Source organism: Callospermophilus lateralis, chromosome 3 (genome assembly GCF_048772815.1).
Source record: "Callospermophilus lateralis isolate mCalLat2 chromosome 3, mCalLat2.hap1, whole genome shotgun sequence".
Taxonomy (NCBI): domain Eukaryota; kingdom Metazoa; phylum Chordata; class Mammalia; order Rodentia; family Sciuridae; genus Callospermophilus; species Callospermophilus lateralis.
The window spans coordinates 15,625,673-15,646,425 of record NC_135307.1 but is presented as its reverse complement, the minus strand read 5'-3'; the positions used below and the strand labels follow the sequence as shown (position 1 = coordinate 15,646,425).

The 20,753-nt window shown below is 43.5% G+C and overlaps 1 protein-coding gene across 2 annotated transcripts in view; it reads left to right on the top strand.

Annotated features, from left to right (window-relative positions):
* The window catches only part of Tdp1 (tyrosyl-DNA phosphodiesterase 1), a 73,985-nt gene that overhangs the window by 37,307 nt on the left and 15,925 nt on the right, over positions 1-20,753 (top strand). For both annotated transcript variants that reach the window (XM_076848029.2, XM_076848028.2), the window contains exon 14: positions 19,216-19,318. In XM_076848029.2, the coding sequence (XP_076704144.1) occupies positions 19,216-19,318 (103 nt within the window). The remainder of the gene's footprint in view (positions 1-19,215; positions 19,319-20,753) is intronic.

Below are 20,753 nucleotides of genomic sequence, written 5' to 3'. Positions count from 1 at the left end.
TCACAAGTTGCTAGTCATCCCCCGGTTATTTTGCTGCAGCCGGACTGCGGCAGTGTTGGTGGGGTGGGGAAGGGGTTTACAATCTGCATGATTTAGCCTCTTGCCATTTGTGAATCATGGAGCCTCACCAAGCTCATTTCCTTAAATATGAAAGCAGGATATGAAAGCACACCAGGACTTACTGAGGTTTGAGATCAGTTCTCCAGAGCACTTAGCTCCAGGCAGAGGTCAATGTTCAAAAATTGGCACTTGTCCTTACTTAAGGAAGTGGACTTCTTAAGGCACACTCTTAACTGTAAGGAAATGGTACTTAGAATAAATCAAGTATCTCATCATAATCTCATAAAGTAGCACCTGCCCTAACAATGGTGGGGTAGTAAGACTTCACGGTGGCCCCTCAGTCTTCAAATTCACACAGTGGCAACAAGAATCATGGTAACTTCAGAAACCCTTGTCACACCCTTGAGCCAGTCCCCTGGTTCTTTTCAGACCCTCAGTCACCTGGGAGAGCTCCATCAAAATATCAGGCCCTTGCCATGCTTAGGGGGAAAATGCCATATCTGCTTTGCAGAATATAAAGAAAGGAGCCATCAACACACAGCAGCCCGATGCACATGATTCTAATGCTTTACCTGTGTGCCCTCCTTGAGCATCGGGAGGTACTGCGAGGTCACATCCTTTCCTCAGTCAAGGAATAAGGCTGCAGATTGGGGCAGCTCCACTGTTACTTAGCACATGTAGTGCCCACAGCCCAGGAATAGAGGATCAAACAGGAGCTTCCTGCCCCACTGGAACCGCTTTGAATGAGAGATTTAGCAATACGTCAGTCACCTGTGTTAGTTGACTGTCTGCAGTCGCAGTGCTTCCCTACCTGTTCTGCACAGGTAGACTCACCTGGTGAAGGCGTAACTTTCAGTCTCCTAGTCGTCACCTTGAGCCTGGCTTCCTCAGAGACTCCCAGCTTCCTGAGCCCAGGGGCTTCCAGGACGCCCTGGACTTTCTGCATCCTCAGGGTTCCTTCCCCTGTCTTGTGGCTGCTTGTGTAACTATCTGGCTTCCCTCTGGACTGAGGCCATACCCGAGTCTGTCTTGTTAGCGCATTCCAGCACCTGGCAGAGCGCCTGGCACGTAGGAGGCACTGGGTACAAATTTGTTAACGAGGAGGCTAATGAAGGCTGGGCTGAGGTGGGAACTGAGAAAATGCTGCATAGACATTGTGTGCAATGGAATAGGAGTGAGGCCTCAAACAGTTTCTAAGCTGAGGGTGTGGCTGGCAGACAGCTGGGGTTGGTCGTGGACACCAGTATAGACATCAGGAAATGGAACTGTTTTCAGGAAGATGGTGGTGAATTTAATTGCTGGCCTGGGCATATGGCAGAGTAGTAGAACACTTGCCTAGTGTCTGTAAGGCTCTGGATTTGGTCTCCAGCACCAAAGGAAAAAGTGTGATTACAGGGTTTTTTTGTTTGTTTTTTGGTTTTTTGTTTGCTTTTGTTTTTTAGTATTTTCAGTTGTAGATGGACGTGATACCTTTAGTGTTTTTTTCTTTATTTTTTATGTGGTGCTGAGGATCGAACCTAGTGCCTCCCACATGCTAGCCAAGCGCTCTACCACCGAACCCCCAGCCCCAGCCCACAGATTAATTTATTTTAAAGTGCAGTTGTAGGGTCGGCTTTAGCTCAAGCGGTTACTTCCTCAAGCCAGGCTTTCTAGCTGTCTAAAGTGCAGTTGTTGGTTGGAGATGTACTCAAAGGTCTGTTATGTATGTAGCAGATTTTGGAGTTCTTCCCAGTGCTTACGCAGCCTTCGTGACTTTCCTGGAAGATAGTAAAGTTGTTGATTCCTGGGCACCAAGCAACATTCAGGAAATACATAACAAGTGGGTTTTTCACATTTGCCAATGAATTTAAACCAAGTTGTTCACCCTGGGTTGAGAAGGCAACTTACTACCATTAAAAGATCTTCCTTCTACCAAAAAAAAGATTTATTTGTTAAACATTATTTAAGTTATACATTCTATTTAACCATTTATTCAAAATACATCTGTTGAGCTCCTACTATGTACCACATGTTTCCAGAAGCTGGGAATAAAATAATAAAACACAATGTTTGGCCTGATTCTGGTGGTGGGAATTACACAAAAACAAACCAAATTTATTTACTTATGTCAAGTAGTGATAAGTTCTATAGATAAAAACAAAGCAGAAAGATAATTTAGATGTACAGTCCTTTATTCAAAATCCCCAGGACCAGATGTCTTTCCGTCTTTGGAGTTTAGGAAGGTAGCGTGGTATGCATACTGTCTGTCAGCGTCACTGGTGCTGTCTGCACCAGGACTTCATGATAAACATTCCAGAAACAGCCTTATGCTGTTTTTGCTACCTAATGAATTAAGATCAAATTTTGCTGTCAAATGAATGAATCTTAACAGACGACTTCAAAGTCATTTTAAGTTGCCTTTAAATGTTCAGAGCCAACACCAGAGTTGTCACTATCATTTGAAAGCACAGAGGAGCTAAACAAGGTACCCAGAAGCCCAGATCCCCAGCTCCAGCACCCATACCTCAAGCACCGTGTAGTGTAGTGAGGATCGTGGTAGGGCATGGGGCTGCATTAAATAGGAGAGTCAGGGAAGGTCTCACTGACCTGGGGACACTGAAGTGGAGGCCTCAGAGAGAGACAGCACCAGGAGAGTAGACAGACTGCTGAGGGAAGAGGTCAGACCCTGGCGCTTGATTTGTTTGAGAAACAGCAGAATGAGTGCTGGCGAGTGAGTGGGGCAGGAGAGGTGACTTCAGAGCCGTCACTGGTGGCCAGGCTTCACCTGCTGTGGGGCCAAATTGCCACTGGCTTCTCCTAGGGTTCCTGAGGCTTTATTAGTCGGGGGTCTATGGAGAACACTGATTGGAATAATTGAGTGCTTTTAAAGTACTTGTTCAGTGAGACATTCTAGAATAAGGTAGGGTTTTAATATAGTCAGTTTATCTTTTACTCAATTAGTGTTTCTCTCAATAGGGCAGTGCTGGTGTTTTGTTCAAAGTAATTCTTGGTTGTGCAAGATTGTCTCGTGTATTCTAGTGTGTTTAATAACCACCTGGCCCCTACAAACTAAACATACCACATCTGGGTGGAAGTAAAAAAAAACAAAAAAACAAAAAACCTCATCTACCTCTAAACATCTCTAGATTGTTTGCCCTGATGGAACATTGGCATCTTCAAGGATAAGTGCAGAACTTGATAGGCAACTGACTTTCGCAGACTGCTGTCTTTCACATAATGTGCCTGCCTACTTCTAGTCCAAATGAAGTGAGAGGCCTAGCAAAGCTAATAGAGTGGCAGGCAGATTATATTTTAAGAATTGGGCTTTAGTCAAAGCAAAACTAAATAATCAAAAACCATGTAAGTTTAACTTATTTTCTAACTTTTCTACTTCGATTTGTGTTACCAATCCATGTTTAATGTTCTTGTTTGGGACGAATAACTTCTTTCAAACAAAATTAAAACAAATTATCCAGCAGGGGTGTGTAATAAACAATTACAGATAAGCAATATGAATTTTGACTTTTAACATAATAAATATACTTTTCTAAATCTAAAGAAGTGTTGTCCCTCAAGATCATCTTTTGACACTAGGAATCCAACCAGAAATACTGCCATTACTTAAATTGTTTGAACTAGAATCTCCTTCAAAGTGAATTTATATGACATGTTAACGAATAGGTGTCATTTCTTTGATTTTGGCCTTGGATTCTTTTTTTTTTTTTTTTTTTTTTTTTTGCTGCTTTGTAGTAAGTGACCACAGACTAAGGGGCTTCAAATGATGCTGTGCTTTCTGTGGGTCAAGAGCCTGGTGAGCTGTCCCCTTAGGATCTCACCAGGCTGAAATCAGAATGTCAACCAGGTCTGAGCTCATCCATGCTTGCTCGTTATTGGCAGAATTCAGTTGCGTGTAGCTGGAAGGCTAAGGATCCTGCTTTCTCATTGACTATCAACAGGCTGTCCCAGCGAGGAAGCTGCCCACAGAGCCACTCAGCATTGCTGTTTGCATCTTGAAAACCAGCAAGAGAATCAGGAAGGACACTGGCCCACCCAGGATTACTTCCATTTTGATTAGCTTAAAGTCACCTGATGGTTAATCTAACAGTGCACAGGAAATCTCATTCTAATAACAAATCTTGCTTACACTCAAGGAACAGGGTGAAATAGGGCTGGGGCCCTATAGGGAGCTTGGGGACCATCTTCCAATGCTTCCATCCATAGGCCTTATTTGGTGTTCATAACCCGGAATGATTCATCCTCTTGTTCTCCCAACTTTGCCTTGAAATAATTTCTTATTGTTTCCAGAATGGAGGTTTATTTTCCATAGATAAGTAAAACTAGCCTTGAATATGCTCAAAAGAGTGGGCATCTGGCTCCCAAGGCAGTTGAACTTGGAGTGCAGCACTGTTCTTTATGTGGAGCCAAAGGAGGCAGTTTTTTTGACGTGAGGAGTAGCCCTGTAGCAGGACCACACTGAAGAACTGTATTCTCTTGGGTGTGTGGAGTTGTTAATAGTCTTATAAAAGTTAGAGTTCCAAAAGATCTGCTTTCCTAATCCGGAAAGATCCATCAACTCAGAGGTGCACTTTGTAAGTCTCCTGTGCTGTGTGTACATATACCACCTGTTACTTCTCTACACATCCTCCTAATGTATGCTGGCTTCTGGTCACAGAATTTGTTTTATCCAATTCATGGTTCACTAGTATGAAACATCTGGATTCTGAATTTCAGAGTTTATAATCTTATACAAAATTTTTTTTTCATTTCTCATTTCTTTTACATACAAGTAAAGCATAATTTTTATTCTCCCTCATTATGTGTCATGATTGCAATTCTGACTGAAAGCATGCTTTGTAGGTCCTGGGTCACGTTTTAGTGTATAGTTGCCATAGTTACCACACCATTGAGAATCATAGATCTGCACTGAAATCATTTTTAATGAAGTTTCTGTTTTATTGGACCATCTGCATTAAAAGTTTTTTTTCCTACTTTAAGAGAAAATGAGCTTTATCATATTTCGTTTCCATCATCCTGACTTTGGGTGATTATTCACTTAATGTTTTGTGTTTCTGCCAGATAAATAAAGTGCCTAGTACAGTGCTTCGTCTATAGAGACTTAGCAGATTTCTAATGGATGAGTTAGAATCCCCTTAACTGCAGTTCATTTTTAAATTGCTTCTCAGATTTTAAGTTTGTTTTTCTTTGTATACTATCTGGAACAATTATGCTTCTCCTGCAGGGTCACCTTAAGTGTCCCCCTTTGAATAAAACTTCAGGTCAACAGACAGAATTCCTGATTTTTTTCCTTTGTGTTCCTTTTACATCTTTGTTGGCCCTTTGATTCTCTTTGCTCGAGAACAGCTGCCTGGTCATTTTCATCTTCATATCATGGGAAATGTGGTACTGCAGGTTTCATCATTGTACAGACCCTTGGAGTACTGACGTGAATCTTTATGGCACAATCTACATTGGTCTCCGGACACAGGAGTCGTGGTGAACACAGATACATGAGGCTGCTGTCACTTAACACAACATATTGCTTTCCAATAACCTTTTTATTTTTAAATAAGCAGGAGTACATTCTAAAAAGTATAATATACTAAAAGCACAAGCCAGTATACATGATCATTTGTTACATTACCATTACCAGCTGTCACGTGCTATAATTAATTGCACATGCTGTGCTGTGATGCAGCTGGTGGTGGAGACGTGCTTACACCAGCACCACCACAAGTATGAGTGGTACCTTGTGCCAGCTTTGCCACAGCCACAGCATCACTAGCTAGTGAGATTTGTTCAGCTCCAGTATAATCCTCAAGGTCTACCATCTATATGTGGCCCATTGTTGACTGAAATATTATCATACAGTGCCTCACTGTATTTGAATGAGAGCCTTTAAATGTTTTTCTTTGAAGTAGGTAACAGATGAATACAGTATTAAGAGGTATATAAAGGAAGTTTCTTTCCACTGCTGTGCCCAGCCTCCATAGTCTTCAACTTGAAACCATAATTACCAGTTCTTGGGTTTGATAGCGTTTAGCTCAAGAGCATTTTCAAGCTCAGGCTCCTCAAATGGTGATAGGATCTGGCCAGCTAGCATATTGTTGAGGAAATAACCTGAGACAGATCCAAGTCCCAATATGGATTGCTACTTACTAGTTTTGCCACTTAAATTTCAGAAAACTCAATTATCATATGAACTTTTATATGATTTATGGAATGCTCTAAGGTGGAAGATGGAAAGTGTATGTTACCTATTAAATTGTATGATGTAGTTAGTAGTTAATTGCTTAGTGTTTAGTGGCTCAGAGTCATTAGGCCTGTTGTAATTTACAAAAGCAACTCATATAGCCTTTATCTTTTTTGCATATGTAACACACTGATGTTAACATTGATGATATGTAACTTAGATTTGTAGATACAGCCTTTTCTAAACTCAGTATGAGGTTAATTTGAAAGTTGGTGAAAATTATTATATTAGGACAAGTATATTCAACCAGATGTCTGTGTTCAAAGGAACTTCAAACTAGCAGTTCAGCTTGAGCTTTGTAGCATGTTAAATTGGTTGGTGAGTTTCTCTTTTGTCTGGCTGCTTGCTTTTATGGCAAGTTATTTATGATTTTAATAAGATTTTCCTTCATCTGTTTGATCCTGCATGAGATCATCCTGTGTTTGATGAGCAGCCTATTGTGGAAATCAGTGAGACACGGTGACAAATACAGTTGGACAACCAGGCAGGAAGATGAGCTTTCAGAAGAACGTTGGCTCAGGAGATGGCGCCTAGGTGTAATTGGCAAACTCTGTGACAACAGTTATGGAAGCTGTGCATTGTGGGAGGCAGGAAGCAAGGCAGATGCTGACACAGTTGCCTAGCAACTGACAGGCCGTGTGGCAGTCAGGGATGAGCAGAAATGTTGGTGCTGCCACTTTGGGGAGAAAACGAGACAAGTGCTTGACTATAAAATCGCTGTGGCTTTTTGAAGCAACAAAACATTCTCTCCTCCTCTGCTTCTCAGTATTGCTGTGCAGTTCTTCTCTAATGTCTATGCCTTTGATTCTGAAGCAGTCTTTTTTTTTTTTCCTCCTTTGTCTGAGTTTTTTGGTGAAAATCAAGTTGGATCACACACAAAATTACTTGTAGATGTAATTGGGTAGACTGGGTTGCCTGGCACTGCAGCACCAAGATAGTGAGATTCATTGTTACGCCTCATGGACTTTGTTACAAATAATGGTTATTTGTATTAGAGCCGGCAGATGACTTCCTTTTTGTGTTAGAAATGATTCAAAGACATTCATCACCCTCACTTTCTTGCATTCTGGTACAAACAAATCAAAAAACAGAGTGTGCCCTGTTCCATGCCCATGAGCAAGTTCATATCCAAGCCTGAGACTCCTGACCTAGGCCTGGTAGGCCCCTTGTACACTGGCACAGGTGAGCCTGGCTCAGAATGAGATGCTATTTGGGAATCCCCCACCAGGGCCCAGCCACAAGAGAAAACTCCTTAATCTTGGTAATGCTTATGTAGTGCTTACCATGTGCTGGCTAAGTCCTTTTTTATACTAACTCATTTAATCTTCTCAATTAGGACCTAGGGATTAGGCTTATCCCCATTTTAGGGATGTGAAAACTAAAGCATAGGGAGCTTAAATGATGGGCAAGTGGGCAGAGCTGAGATTCAGATCCAGATAGTCCGGTGTGACTGTTTCTTGCCTGGGCTTTGGTTATGGATGGCAAACAAGACAGCCGTAGTCCTTGCCCTCAAGGAACTTACATTCTGGTTGGCATAACCCCATTGTCCCTCTGCTTTGGGAGTAATACTGCAAACTAAGCCCCTGGGGAGAGCATGTGGCTCACACTCCCTGCAGCCCCACCTCCTGGAGCAGCAACTGCCTGTCTTCACTCCAACCCAGCAGCCAGGCCGGGCCTCCTGGTCCCCTCCTGCTCTCCACCCAGAATGCCCTGCCTGCCTACCCTCCCTTTTGCCATGACGTGTAAGATTTCAGTTTCTGCCATTGCTGTCGTCTGGGGCCCTGCAGAGCAGCTTAGGTGCCTGTAGTTGCCTTTGTATCATCTGACACTGATCTCAACTCGTGTCCCCTACCTCTCTCATTTTATTCAGCAAATGCTTATTGAGTCCCTGTTCTGTACCAGGCTTTGCTGGGGGTGCCTAAAGCTTCACTGCTCTTAAAATGCTTCTTCATTATGACCATCCAATTCCCAGTTGCTAGTCAATATCTGGTCAGCTGACAAAAGTTTGTTAAGTACCTGACTCCTCTGGATCCTGCCCATCCAGGCTGTTCACACCAAACCCAGCCACTTCGTGTAGCAATAAGTGGATGCCACCTAGAACCTGAGTCATTTGTTTCTTTCTGTTGTTCCACATTGTTTTTAAGTCTTCTGTGGTCATTCAGATTTTATTCATCTGTTCAGTCATTCGCAGATACAAGTTTCATTCCCACTCAGGATATGTGCTAGGCCTGCAGGCCATGCAGTAGTCTGCTGACTGCAGAGAGCCTGATCAGTGTGTAGTTGGGTTTCAGTGTGTGTAGATAGAGGAGTTTACACTGTAGCAGTTAAGGATACCCAAGGCAGTTCCTATAATAAGCTGCAGGGAAGTCAGAGAAGAGAGATCACTTCTGCCTAGAGTAACTAGATGAAGCTTCAGGACGTAGTACCTTTGGTGCTCAACAGAGCAGCATTTGATAGGTGCTGCAGTTTGGAGAAGTGTGCCCCAGAGGTCCGTGTGGTAAGGCTTGGTCCCCAGGTGGCCTATTGGAAGGTAGTGAATCAGGGGACCCAGTCCATTCCTCTTTCCTGCTCTGCTCTCTGGCCTTGAGATGAGCAGTTTTGTGCTACCTCGCCCTTTGTATCATGTGCTGTCTCACCACACATCCAAGGTAATGGGACAACTGGTGATGGACTGGAACCTCCAAAACTGAGTCAAAATAAACTGTTTCCTTTTCATTGTCTCAGGTACTTTGTTATAGTGATGAAAAGCTGACAAACACAACAGGCCTGACTGAACACTTTATGTAGAAAAAATCACAACCATGAAGTTCCCAAGACAAGGAAAGCTGGGGAGGTGAAGGGGCCACAGAGTTGGCACAGAGCGTTGTGTAGAGAGGGCTGGGAGAGAAGCCTGTCAGGCGGACGGGGTCGAGTGTGGTAGACTGCAGTTAGGGATCACTGGAGGTTTGAGTGTGATAGACTGCAGTTAGGGATCACTGGAGGTTTTTGGACAAGAGAACAAAGTGCTCAACAGTATTTATTAAAATTACTAATAAGGTCTGTTATTAGGTCTTTATCATTGGTTTATTTTATTTTCATAATAATGCTGTCCTGTGCTTTCTGAAATCTAAATAGTGCGGGAATTTTTACCTATTTTATGAAAATAGAAATGGGCACAGAGGTCAGGCTGAATCCAGATCTTCTATTTCCTCTAAATCATACTCTTTAAGGAATTAGTTTGGGGTTAGATTAGAGGAAAGAGAACATGGAGGCAGGAAGAAAACCCTCCTGAGACACTGAGGCAAACCTCCAAGCGCGAGTCTGTGGGACCTGGATGTGGCAGCCATGGGGAACGGCGGGAGGGCACTCACATGCAGATACCAAGGCGGGGGCCCCCCAAGCATGGTCACAGGCTGGGCAGGGAGGGAGGAGGGGCTACCTGAAGGGCTGTGGGCACTGTTTTCCAGGCGCTGCCACACCGGGCTTTGTTAGCTTTCCTACCTGGAAAGGTGTTGGTGAAAAATCTTGGAAAGCCTCCAAAAATTGCAGGGCTGTCTCCCAGCAGGCTGCACCACTGTGGAACTCAGAAAGACAAAGCCAAGGCTCTCCACAGCCTCAGGGGCTTTGGGAGAGACGTTTTCTTCAAAATTTATTTCAGGGTCTCTAAGGAAAATTGATCAAGTACTGGCCATGCATCAGCCCTGTCAGGCTTCCCTGGCTGAGGGAACAGCCCACATCTGCAGCCTCCACTCCTATTTATAGTCGATCGCCGCCCCTCTCCAGGCCTCTTTCCCTCTCTAGGCCTCTTTCCCTCTCTGCTCATCCAGGGCTTGGGTTCAGTCCATGGAGTGGACACTGTGTTCCTTGCAGCCCTGCAAGTTCTAAAAATTCCTTTCTGAGTCCATCACAACAGGCAGGGGGAGAGGAGGGTGGGTATCTCCTTGGTTCATCCAGAGACAATGGCTTTTTGTTTGTTTTAAATGCTTCTTTTGAACAAAGAGGTCTCCAGGTTTAAAAAAAAAAAAAAAAAATTAAACCATGATAAAAGATCTCCCAATCCCCGTTCTAGCATTTCATAGTTCTGTTCAGAGTATTAGTGCTTTCCAAGCCTTACTTTTGCATTATGCTTTATAATTTTCTAAGCACTTCCTTGATTGTTCCTTCATTCCCCTTTATAACCCAGCACAGTGAGCAGATGGTGCCAAATCCATATCGTAGGTGGAGAAATTGGTGCTCAAAGTATGGAATGGCAAGGTAACAGAGCTAGCCAAAACCAAACCCAAATTGAAGTCAGTGGCTCTTTTCAAGTTCTTATATTTATTTTCTTTCCATCATAAGACACACACCAAATAATGGAACATTTCAGTAGAAAATAAAATAGCAGCATTTGATTATCACATTAGTCACTATTAAATATACACTCAAATTATTTGATGTAATGTTCTAATACCAGTTCTGACCTGAAATTTGAAAAGCAATTTTGATCCTGCTGGACAGTAATTTTTGTCATTTGGATCCTCACTGCTGATGTGATGGCTTCTAAAGTCCTGATAGTTGCATTTATGGGGTCAAGGATGATGAATCCATTTAAAGACAAAACTGACAGGTAGGCTGCACTGTGCCATGGAATGCCAGAGGCTCCGCTGAGGACTCAGCGTGGATGTGAAAGACTTTGCTTGGGAGCCAGGATTTGCCTGTGACAGGAACAAAGTGAGGTTGCAAATAGATTTTTCAGAATCCATTTGGGGATTTGTCAGAATTTTTACTTACAAACCCACGCCCAAGTGCTCAACTCCTGCAATGCTCTGCTCTTGCTTATCTGTTTGAAAACATGGATCAAAACCATTTTCATTTTTTTTTTCCCTGCTGATGATGTTTCTTTGTTAATACTGAGTATCTATAAGACTCCCCCACTCAAAACAGCTGATGTGGTACATCACAAGATTGTTCAATATCTGCAGGATTGGTTTCATTTTATTACATTAAACCAATTACATTCTTGTTACTTTATCACCTGTAATATAAATTGAGGAAGTGGGGTAGAATTATATTTTGTAAAGGAAGTTTTTTCAATTTCCTTTAAAATGGGAGTTCACTGCATTTCTGCTTTGTGGGCCCATGCATGCTAGGATTTAAAAATCAGTGATGTGATAGATAGGGTGAATAATTTTTAGACTCCTCTATACCAAAACTCTGTAGGATTAACTTGACTCGGTTGGGTAGACTTGCCTTCCAGAGAATTTCATCACTTGATGAGTCAGACCAGAGAAAAGGACCAGAGTCACCTTCCATGTATTTAGCAAAATATTGATGACGTTGATGATAACTAACATTTATTAAGCACCACTGATGTGCCAAGGACCTTTACACAGTGTATCTGGTATGATTCTCCCCTCAATTTTATGAGGCAACTTTATTTCATGTTTCACTGAGATGAGCAAGGTTAGCACTAATTGTGATCAAAATCCACGTGAATTCAAGTCCTGCTCTTACCCACCATCCTACTTTACCTGTATTTTGTGCTAAATTGTCAATAATTAGTCCTTTTCTCTAAATTCTGGTTTAAAAATCTTAAGTTCTCTAACTATAGTAAACAAAGTAGCATTAGCAAATTGTGTCTTCTCTCCCTGTGGGTCAGGTCCTTTTCTTTGAATTAATTAGATGTTTCTTGCTTGCCTAACATCTGTAGGATTCAGTGTTGGGAGCTAGAATAACTGCAGACAGCTTCCTTTAAGAGTTGGGGTCCGTGGAAGAGGAAAGAGCTCAGACATCTACAGGAGTGGATATAGTGGAAGGCAAGATGGACAAAGAAATTATGTTTGCAAAAATTGGGGGCAACGATAAATAGATAGGTCTAGAGGTACTCAGTGAATCAGTTCAGTAAAAAAGAGAAGTGTCACGAAAAGGCATAGTGGGAAATGAAGTTTAAAGCATTGATTCGACAGCAGTGGAGGGTACTGGATGCCAGGTTATGACATTTACTTTATGCCTAAGTAGAAAGGACACATTGATGCTCTCTGAGAACCACTGGAGGAGGTATGGAATGAGACATCTGAGATGGGCAGTCCATCTGGATCTGCATTCTAGAGTAAAAAGGACCCTGGAAACAGAGGTGGTTACAAGGGTAGAATAGAAAAATTGGAGCCTGGCATGGTGGTGAATCTGTAATCCCAAATACTTGGTAAGCTGAGGCAGGAGTATCACAAGTTCAAGGCCAGCCTCAGCAACGTAGCAAGAGCCTGTCACAAAAATAAAAAGACTGGTGTGGTAGCTCAGTGGTAGAGCACTTCCCCACCACATGCAAGGCTCTGGGTTCTATCCCTAGCACCACAAAGAAAATAACAATAGTAAAGCAGATTGGTAACTGGCTATACATGATTGCCTATGGAGCAGATAAGTCCCAAATGCCTGAGATTTTTAAGCCTTATCAAATGAGACCGAAGAGATGGGAATTTAGGAAAAGACTGGTTTTCAGAGGGGAAGCCTTGCTGATCCTGTTTTTTGATGTATTGAGCTTGGGTGACAGTAATATCCTGAGAAATCCAGTTTATTTGGAGATGCCAGTTTGGAAATTTGATAGCAGATGTCAGGAATTATTCTTGTCAAGGTGATGGTTACAGTTGGTAAGTGGAAAAGCCCCAAGGAAGAGGAAAGGGTAAGTTTAATGGACTTTGGCCATTCTAATAGGTTTGTAGATGTATCTTGTTTAATTTGTAATTCTCTAATGACCTGTGATATGAAGGATCTTTGACATTTTTGTCATCTGTGTGTCTTCTTTGGTGAGGTGCCTGATCAGGTCTTTTGCCCATTTTTTAGTCAGGTTGTTTGATTTCTTATTGAGTTTTGAGAGTCCTTTGTATGTCGTAGACACCGGTCCTTTTTCAGATCTGTTTGCAGTCTATGTCTTGTCTTTTCATTCTCTTAACAGATTTATTCACTCTCTCTGGTCACTTCTTTTCTTCTCTATCTAGTCTCTCTGTATCAGAATGTCAGTAATTACAACTTAGGCAACTCCCCTATTCTCCCTGCAGAACAGGAAGAAAGCAACCAAGAAAATGAGACTTTGCAGGTTTTCATTAACAGAGTTAACTGGGAAACATTGACAACATGATTGCAAATTATTCCCATTGTATATTAGGCAGAAGAATGGCTACCCGAAGACATCTTAAAGTTACATTGTGTGGCAGAGAGGAGTCCCGGTGTCAGGTGTGATTCAGTTTCCTAATCAACAGGCCTTAAAATTGGGTAGTTGTGTTATTAACAAAGGTGTTTCTCAGTGGAAGAGGGATAAGTCAGGACAGATGGAAGTGTGGAGAGGATGTGGCCTGCCTCTTTGGCCTTGAAGATGGAGAAACAGAGATGCAAGCGCCCTCCACACTGGGAAAGTCAAGGAAATTAGCTCTTCCCTAGAGCCTCCAGAAGGAATAGGGCCCTGCTAGGACCTTGATTTTTAGCCCATCCAGACCTATTTTGAATTTTTGAATTTCAGAATTATAGGATAATAAATTTTTGTTGTTTTAAGCCACTAAATATGACAATTTATTAAAGCAACAATAAACTAATGCAGACATATAAATAACAATTAAAAATGGGTAATTCACAGAATTAAGAAACCTAGGTGTCTCAGAGATTAAAAATACTGAATACCACCAGTAATCAGAGAAATCAAATTAAATGAGATATTTTGTCTATTACATGGGGGGGAAAAATCACAAGCTATTATCCACTCAGAATTCTTAAAGAGTACAAGGAAAATGTATTTTTATATACTTTAAGTCATAGTCTAAATAGAAAGAAAATGCCTTAGAGGGAAAGATTAGATAGTATCTATCAAAATTAAAGCTTACATGCCTGTGTATCCCCATACACAACATGAATCTTTTCCAATGAGATTATTTTTTCATAGCACTTGTGAAATTCTATTTTAGTCTGTAAAAAGAAATAGAGCCCAAGAATACTAGAAAATGCACAGCAAATCCAGAAAGAAGAGACCCTATTCTGCCTGTGTGTATGTGTGTGAGTATGTCTGCATACAGAGGTGTAATGTCCTGGGGTTGGGGGAAGGAGCGACAGCAGCATTGGCTAAAGTCCCTTATTCCCCCTCCTTGCCACAGTTGCAAGGTCTGATCTCCAACGTCCACTGTAACGCTCTACATTGGATCTGTCAGTGAAAGTGCCTGACCCCCACCAGCCCACCAGAAGTGTGTGGCCAAAACCTCAGCCTAAGTCACTAAATCACCTCTGTATTCTTTGTGCCACTGCTGCTTAGACTGTTAAGTAATTAATGATGAAAAGAAACATTTATCAACACACATGTTACCATGACAGCAGTCATGAGTCATCACGAATACCCATCCATCTTCTGACAAAAGCTTAAGCATGAACCCAAACCAGCCACTCCAAAGTGCTCTAGCCACCGATGACCAAGGCAGCCACTGTCATTACCAAAGTTTAAGTGCCTCAGGGTTTGGCCCAGAGATCTTCTTTGGTGTGCCCTTCTTTTCCTGTGCAGCTGTTCCCCAGTGCATTACATGACATTCAGAGGAACGGTTCTCAGTGGGCAGTTCCACTGGAAGTCAAGGCCTTTCTCTTTGGGGCTAAAGAGAAGTCCCAGGTAGCTCTGAACACGAGGTCTCGTCTTGTAGACTCTTGACTGGGAAGGGGTTTTAGCCTTCATTCTAGAGACAGGAACCTAAAGCCCAGGAAGAAGAGCAGTGGCTTAGGAGTTAGAGGAAAGTGGAGACAATACCCTCTACTGATTAGGGGTCCAGGATTCCTTTTTGGCTTTCCTTTCTTCTCCATGATCCTTATATATCATTCTTACACTCCCCTAAGATTTCCTCTAAAATTATCTGTTATATATTATTAAATCTGTTCATAAATTTTTCAACTTTGGTATAATACTTTTATATTGTGGACTTAGATCAAATCTGTAATTAGAAGCTAATCCTGAAAAGCTGTGGCAGAATGATCCAGCAACATCCATGCGCCTCCTACGCAGAGGGCCTACAAACTGTCTAATTGAATAAGTGACCATTAGCTTAACTGAGGTGACTTGCTGTCGTCTTCAGTTCGGGCTGCTGTACCAAGTGCCACAGGCCAGGTAACTTTAGACAAAGATCTGTTTCTCATAGTTCTAGAGGCTGAAGCCCAGTATCAGGATGCCAGCACATTGGTTCAAGTGAGGTGGTTCTTCCTGATTGCAGATGGCTGTCTTCTCGTATCCTCACATCGTAGGATGAGGGCAAGGCACTCTGGAGTCACTTCTGTATGGCCACTAATACCTCTCAGAGGCCCCGTCTCCTAATGCCATCACGTTGGGGGTTAGGATTTCCATATACAAAAGCAGATGCTTAGTCCATAACACTTGAAAAGGGGGTCAACCTGGCTAAGCCAATCACATTTCCCAGAATTCCCTTCCTTATATTTTGCAATTTAGGGTAGGCCCCAAGAAATTCCTGTAGAATATTTGGGGGGGTGAACAGGAGACAGCTGTCGTTTTGACAGCACGTGTCAAATGTGCTCCAGCTCACCGTGTTGGCATGAGGCAGCAGCAGAGCCCACACCCTTCCTGGTTCTACTTCAGCTTCTCTCGCTCCTGGGCCTTGCCATGTATGTACATTTAGCTCTGTGACAAAGGGCCTGGTTTCTGCAAGACATTGTCACCCCGATCCAGAGGTGACAACCACTGACATGGGTTTCTGTCCTCAGGCTTCAGCTTGCCCTCGTGGTCCTGGCTTGCTGCTCCTACTTGTCTTCCTCTGGCTTCCTCCTGCCCTGTAGACTTCTAGCCCCAGCCTCAGAGCCAAGGTCTCAGTCTGAGAACTGTTCAGCCAGCTCCCACATTTGTGTGATGTCACATGCCTGTCAAACACATATTGTACATAGAGACATGTACACAACCTCTTTAAAGTCTCTGCTCAAGCCCTGAGTGACGTACTCCTGGCCCCCAGAAGCCCTCTATCATTCATCGTGAATTAATTAGTAGCTTAGGCAGAGATTCCCATGGACTGTAGAACTGGGTCATCCAGAGTCCTATTCTCCTAGAACTCCCCATCTTATAGGGTAGTTCCAAACCTTGAATAATCCAAAGTAAGTGGATACCCCACCCTCTTTAGTGACCAAGCATTACTAACATCTAGCAACAACAAAACGCTCCACAGCACTGAGGGGAGAAGGCAGCTCAGTCCTGAGGGAGACAGAGAAAGATGGCAGACTGAGGGCAGAGGGAGCATGGGTCGCCAAGGCAGACTGTGGACAGTGGATTCTGAATGAAGAACAGAAGCTGCAACTTGCATGGGATTTCTGGAGCAGAAGAACTTTGCAAGAGCTCCATGGTGTCACTGTGCTCTGTGAAGGACATCAGTGTTTACTGCACAGGTAGATTCCTGTCCATGCTGCCCAAGGAGCAGGTGGGTTGGAGTTTGGATATACATGCCCATCTTCCTGGCTGTCCAGGTGCCCATGACTCAAAACACTCAGAATGCAAAAAATTATTAGAGGCAATAGTTCAAGAAATGTGGATTTTTCACCTAGACCACCTACAAGTGGCTTTCAATCTTTCACTTTTTGAGGTTCCAGATTCTTGGAATTCTGTTAGAAGCCAACACAAAAGGAGAGGTTGGAAGAAAAGCAGTGTCCCTCATGGTCTCCGTTGACCTGTCCTGTGGACGAAGCCCTCAAGTCTTGGAGAGGTGCCTTCCAGAGGTTCCTCATTCTCAGGGTGTCATGCTGCTGACAGTCTAGAGTAATCCTGAAGGCAGAATCCAGAGAGTGAGGAAAACTGGCAGAGCAGGACTCCTACCTTGCACTCACTGTACAGTTTTGCCATTAGGCTTTTGTCATGGTCCAGGTCACCTTTGTTAATAACAGATGAGAGACCCAAAAGCAAGTCTTCTGAACTTTGTTTTTAGCTTTTGTTTGTTTCTTTTTGAGGCCTGTGTTACCCAGGCCTCCTGAGTGGCTGGGATTGCAGGTGCACACCACTGCCCAGTTCTTAGACTTTTAAAGAAAACATCTTTCCTAAAGTCATAATCCCACTTGGCCATAAGCATCCAACTTTCTGTCCCTTTGGACATCCCATAGACAGTGACATTCACAATTGTGCGTCCTTATGTATCAAAGATAAGTTTCCTATCCTTGTTGTGGTCCAGTTAAAAAGACAGAAATATTTTGTAAATGTGCAAAGTGGATTCTGTGGACAGTGGATTCTGAATTTTATTTATTTTATTAAGTGAGCTTAATGGTTTCAAGGGTTGTCCTTAGTTCTAATGTTCTCATCCCTCCCTCTCTGTTCCACTACATCCCTTAGATCATTCTTCTCCCATGACTTGATATCTCCTATTCCAGCATATCACCAGAAAGGTGGTCAGTGCTCTAGTGAACTACTCTCAAAATGCCCAGTTATCCACAAAGCCTTGCTTTAAAGGTTCTGAGTAGCTGAAGTTTTAGTGTTCATTTTGAAAGTGATAGTGAGTTCAAATGAGCCTAATTGAAAAAAAAAAAAAAAAAAAGGTATTTTGTAGGTTTATGTTAGTTAAGAGCAGATGAGATCTCTCTTATCACATTTGCAGGAAAGAAATCTAACACAATGCCTCAGAGCTTCATTGTCTCCATTCCAGAGCATACTGATGTGTACTCTCTTTTATTTTCCCTTTTTTTTTTAAGTTGTGCATATTTAGGGGATTCAGTGTGATAATTCACGTATATAATGTGTTCTAATGAACAGATCAGTAAGTAGTGCTTTCATCTCTTCAAACCTTTGCCATTTCTTTGTATTGGAACCTTCAAATCCTCTCTCCTAGTTCTTTATAAAATGCAGAATAACTTTTTACAAACTGTACTCGCTCTGCTGTGCTGCAAAATGCTAGGACTTGTTTTGGTGGCCAGTATCCAGCCTCCCTCTCTCCTTCCAAGCCCCTCCCTCTCTCCTTCCAAGCCCCTCCCTCTCTCCTTCCAAGCCCCTCCCTCTCTCCTTCCAAGCCCCTCCCTCTCTCCTTCCAAGCCCCTCCCTCTCTCCTTCCAAGCCCCTCCCTCTCTCCTTCCAAGCCCCTCCCTCTCTCCTTCCAAGCCCCTCCCTCTCTCCTTCCAAGCCCCTCCCTCTCTCCTTCCAAGCCCCTCCCTCTTTCCTTCCAAGCCCCTCCCTCTCTCCTTCCAAGCCCCTCCCTCTCTCCTTCCAAGCCCCTCCCTCTCTCCTTCCAAGCCCCTCCCTCCTAGTGACTGTGGTTCCGCTTTCCACTTCTATAGTTGATCTTAACCAAGAGGCCAGGAAGCCATTCTACTGCCTGCTCCTCAGAAGTTGGCACTTTTAGTGTCCACATCAGTGAGAACTGACGTACCTCTTGGCACCTTCTGCATGATCAGTTCCGGGTCTCCCCCTTCCTGCTGCACTATGATTTTTTAGCCAGCTCTACAACTCTTTGTCCCTATAAAGCATCATTCTAATGCACCTTTTCTTTTTGGATATGAGTACAATTAAATCTAGTGCCCTCAGAGCTGCTTTCTTTAGAACAAACATAGAAATTAGCACTACCTGGCCAAAAAAATAAAAAGGAGGGGCAGAGAAAGCAAGCGTGAAGCCTAAGATGCTTCTGTTTAAAGTAATGGTAACATGGTTTTTTCTTAAATTCTTTTTCTATACAACAAAAGGGGAAGTCTTGGCTACACCAAAGTTACAAAAAAGAAAAGGATTTGAAGGAAAAAAAAGAAATAGGAAAAGTAATTATTTTAATAGTTACCCTCAACGGAAAATGCAGACGAACATAAAATTGTCCCCAATTAGCAGTTAGATAAATCCAGAGGATTATAGCAGGATTTAAATCCCCTTCCAAGAACGCCACAGCTCCGCTAGAAACTGAATCGGCATGATTGCAGCTGTTTTTCTGTGAGTCTGACCTGCACAGAGATGCTTCACTGAGCCAGGCCTCTCTGTGTCCTTGTCTCTGCAGCGCCAACCTGTCCAAGGCTGCTTGGGGAGCACTGGAGAAGAACGGCGCCCAGCTGATGATCCGCTCCTACGAGCTTGGGGTGCTCTTCCTCCCGTCAGCATTTGTGAGTTCCCTCTCCCAGCTGTCTCAAGGGTCACTTGGGAACTGAGATGGATTTTTGGGTTCTCTTCTTTAGTCATGGTGACCTGTCCAGGGTCAGCAGATAGAGGATCAAGATTCTATACCAGAACCTCTGCTCTCAACAGCTGTTCTGTGTGATAAACTTACAAAACACTTAGACAGATGCAGTGGGTTTCCTGGTTAGAGGTCAACAGGTGAAGTTAATAGCAGTGTTTAAATAAGTTCTGTGAAATATGACATGAAGATTCATCTCAAGGGGTAAATGACAAATCACCAAAGGAAGGGCCCAGCCAAGCACAAGCATTTTAGTTGGGGATGATGGGAGGGTACAGCCGGGAAGAAGGAGGGGTTGGGAGGCGGGCAGGGCACCATTATTCCTGGAAGGAGATTGGCAGGAGGGGAGCTGGGAGACAGACTGGTGTCATGCCACATGCGCCCCTGAAAGGCACCACATGAGAAACTGTGTCTCAAAATGTCCAGCCCAGCTGGCTTACTTCCCAGCTTTGAACTGACTCGTGGTTTCCACAGCCAAACACCAGTGAAGTGGCATGCTTCTATGTGATGACCAGGTTGTACAAGCCATATGTGTCTTTAAACACTAGAATCACATTTGGCCCAGAGAGGAGCCCCCACCTCCGAGGGCCACACAGGCCCCAGGAACTCCCATCTTCCCTCCCCAGGCTCATGTGGTGGAACACAGTCAGAATCACCCATGCAGTAAAGGCTAATGCCTCTCCCTTCCTCCCTCCCTCCCTCCCGCCCGCCCCCTCCCTCCTCCCTCCCTCCCTCCCTTTTTCTCTCTCTCACCCCCTGCCCTTCCCCCTCCCCCTCTTCCTCCTGCCTCCCTCCCCCTCCCCCTCTCCCTTTTTTAAAACCACTTGCTGTAATTGACTTTATAATAAACATACATGACATAGCTCCATTGTGAACCACTTTTACTGGACCAGGTTTAGCTAAGCAGGTGCTGGGTGCTTATTCTTACATTTCAGTGTAGTCCCACGTCATTCATGGGAATCCACTCTTAAGGCATGCAGGGCCCCCTCCTTCCCGGCCCACCCACACAGTGCTGCCGTCTTTCCCTGCACCATGCTCTAGGGAATAGCTGTTCTCCCCCTTTCTCTCCCTGTCCCTTGCCAGTCTTTATCCATGCTTCTCCATCCAGAGGGCTTACTACAAAATTATCACTGGCCTCTTTGGAGGATGGTGTCATGAGGTTTCAGAATATTTTGTTTCCTGCAAAGTAGAACAATGCAGATTCATATGCCACTTACAACGAGAGCTCAGCTTCCATAGGCCCATAAGGTAGGTGATTACCCTACTTTCTAGGCAAGAATATTATGTCCCAAAGTTTCCACAGGTAGAGTGGGACCAGCCCTGAGACCTCAGTCTTCTCATAGCCCTCGGTGATCATCCAACTT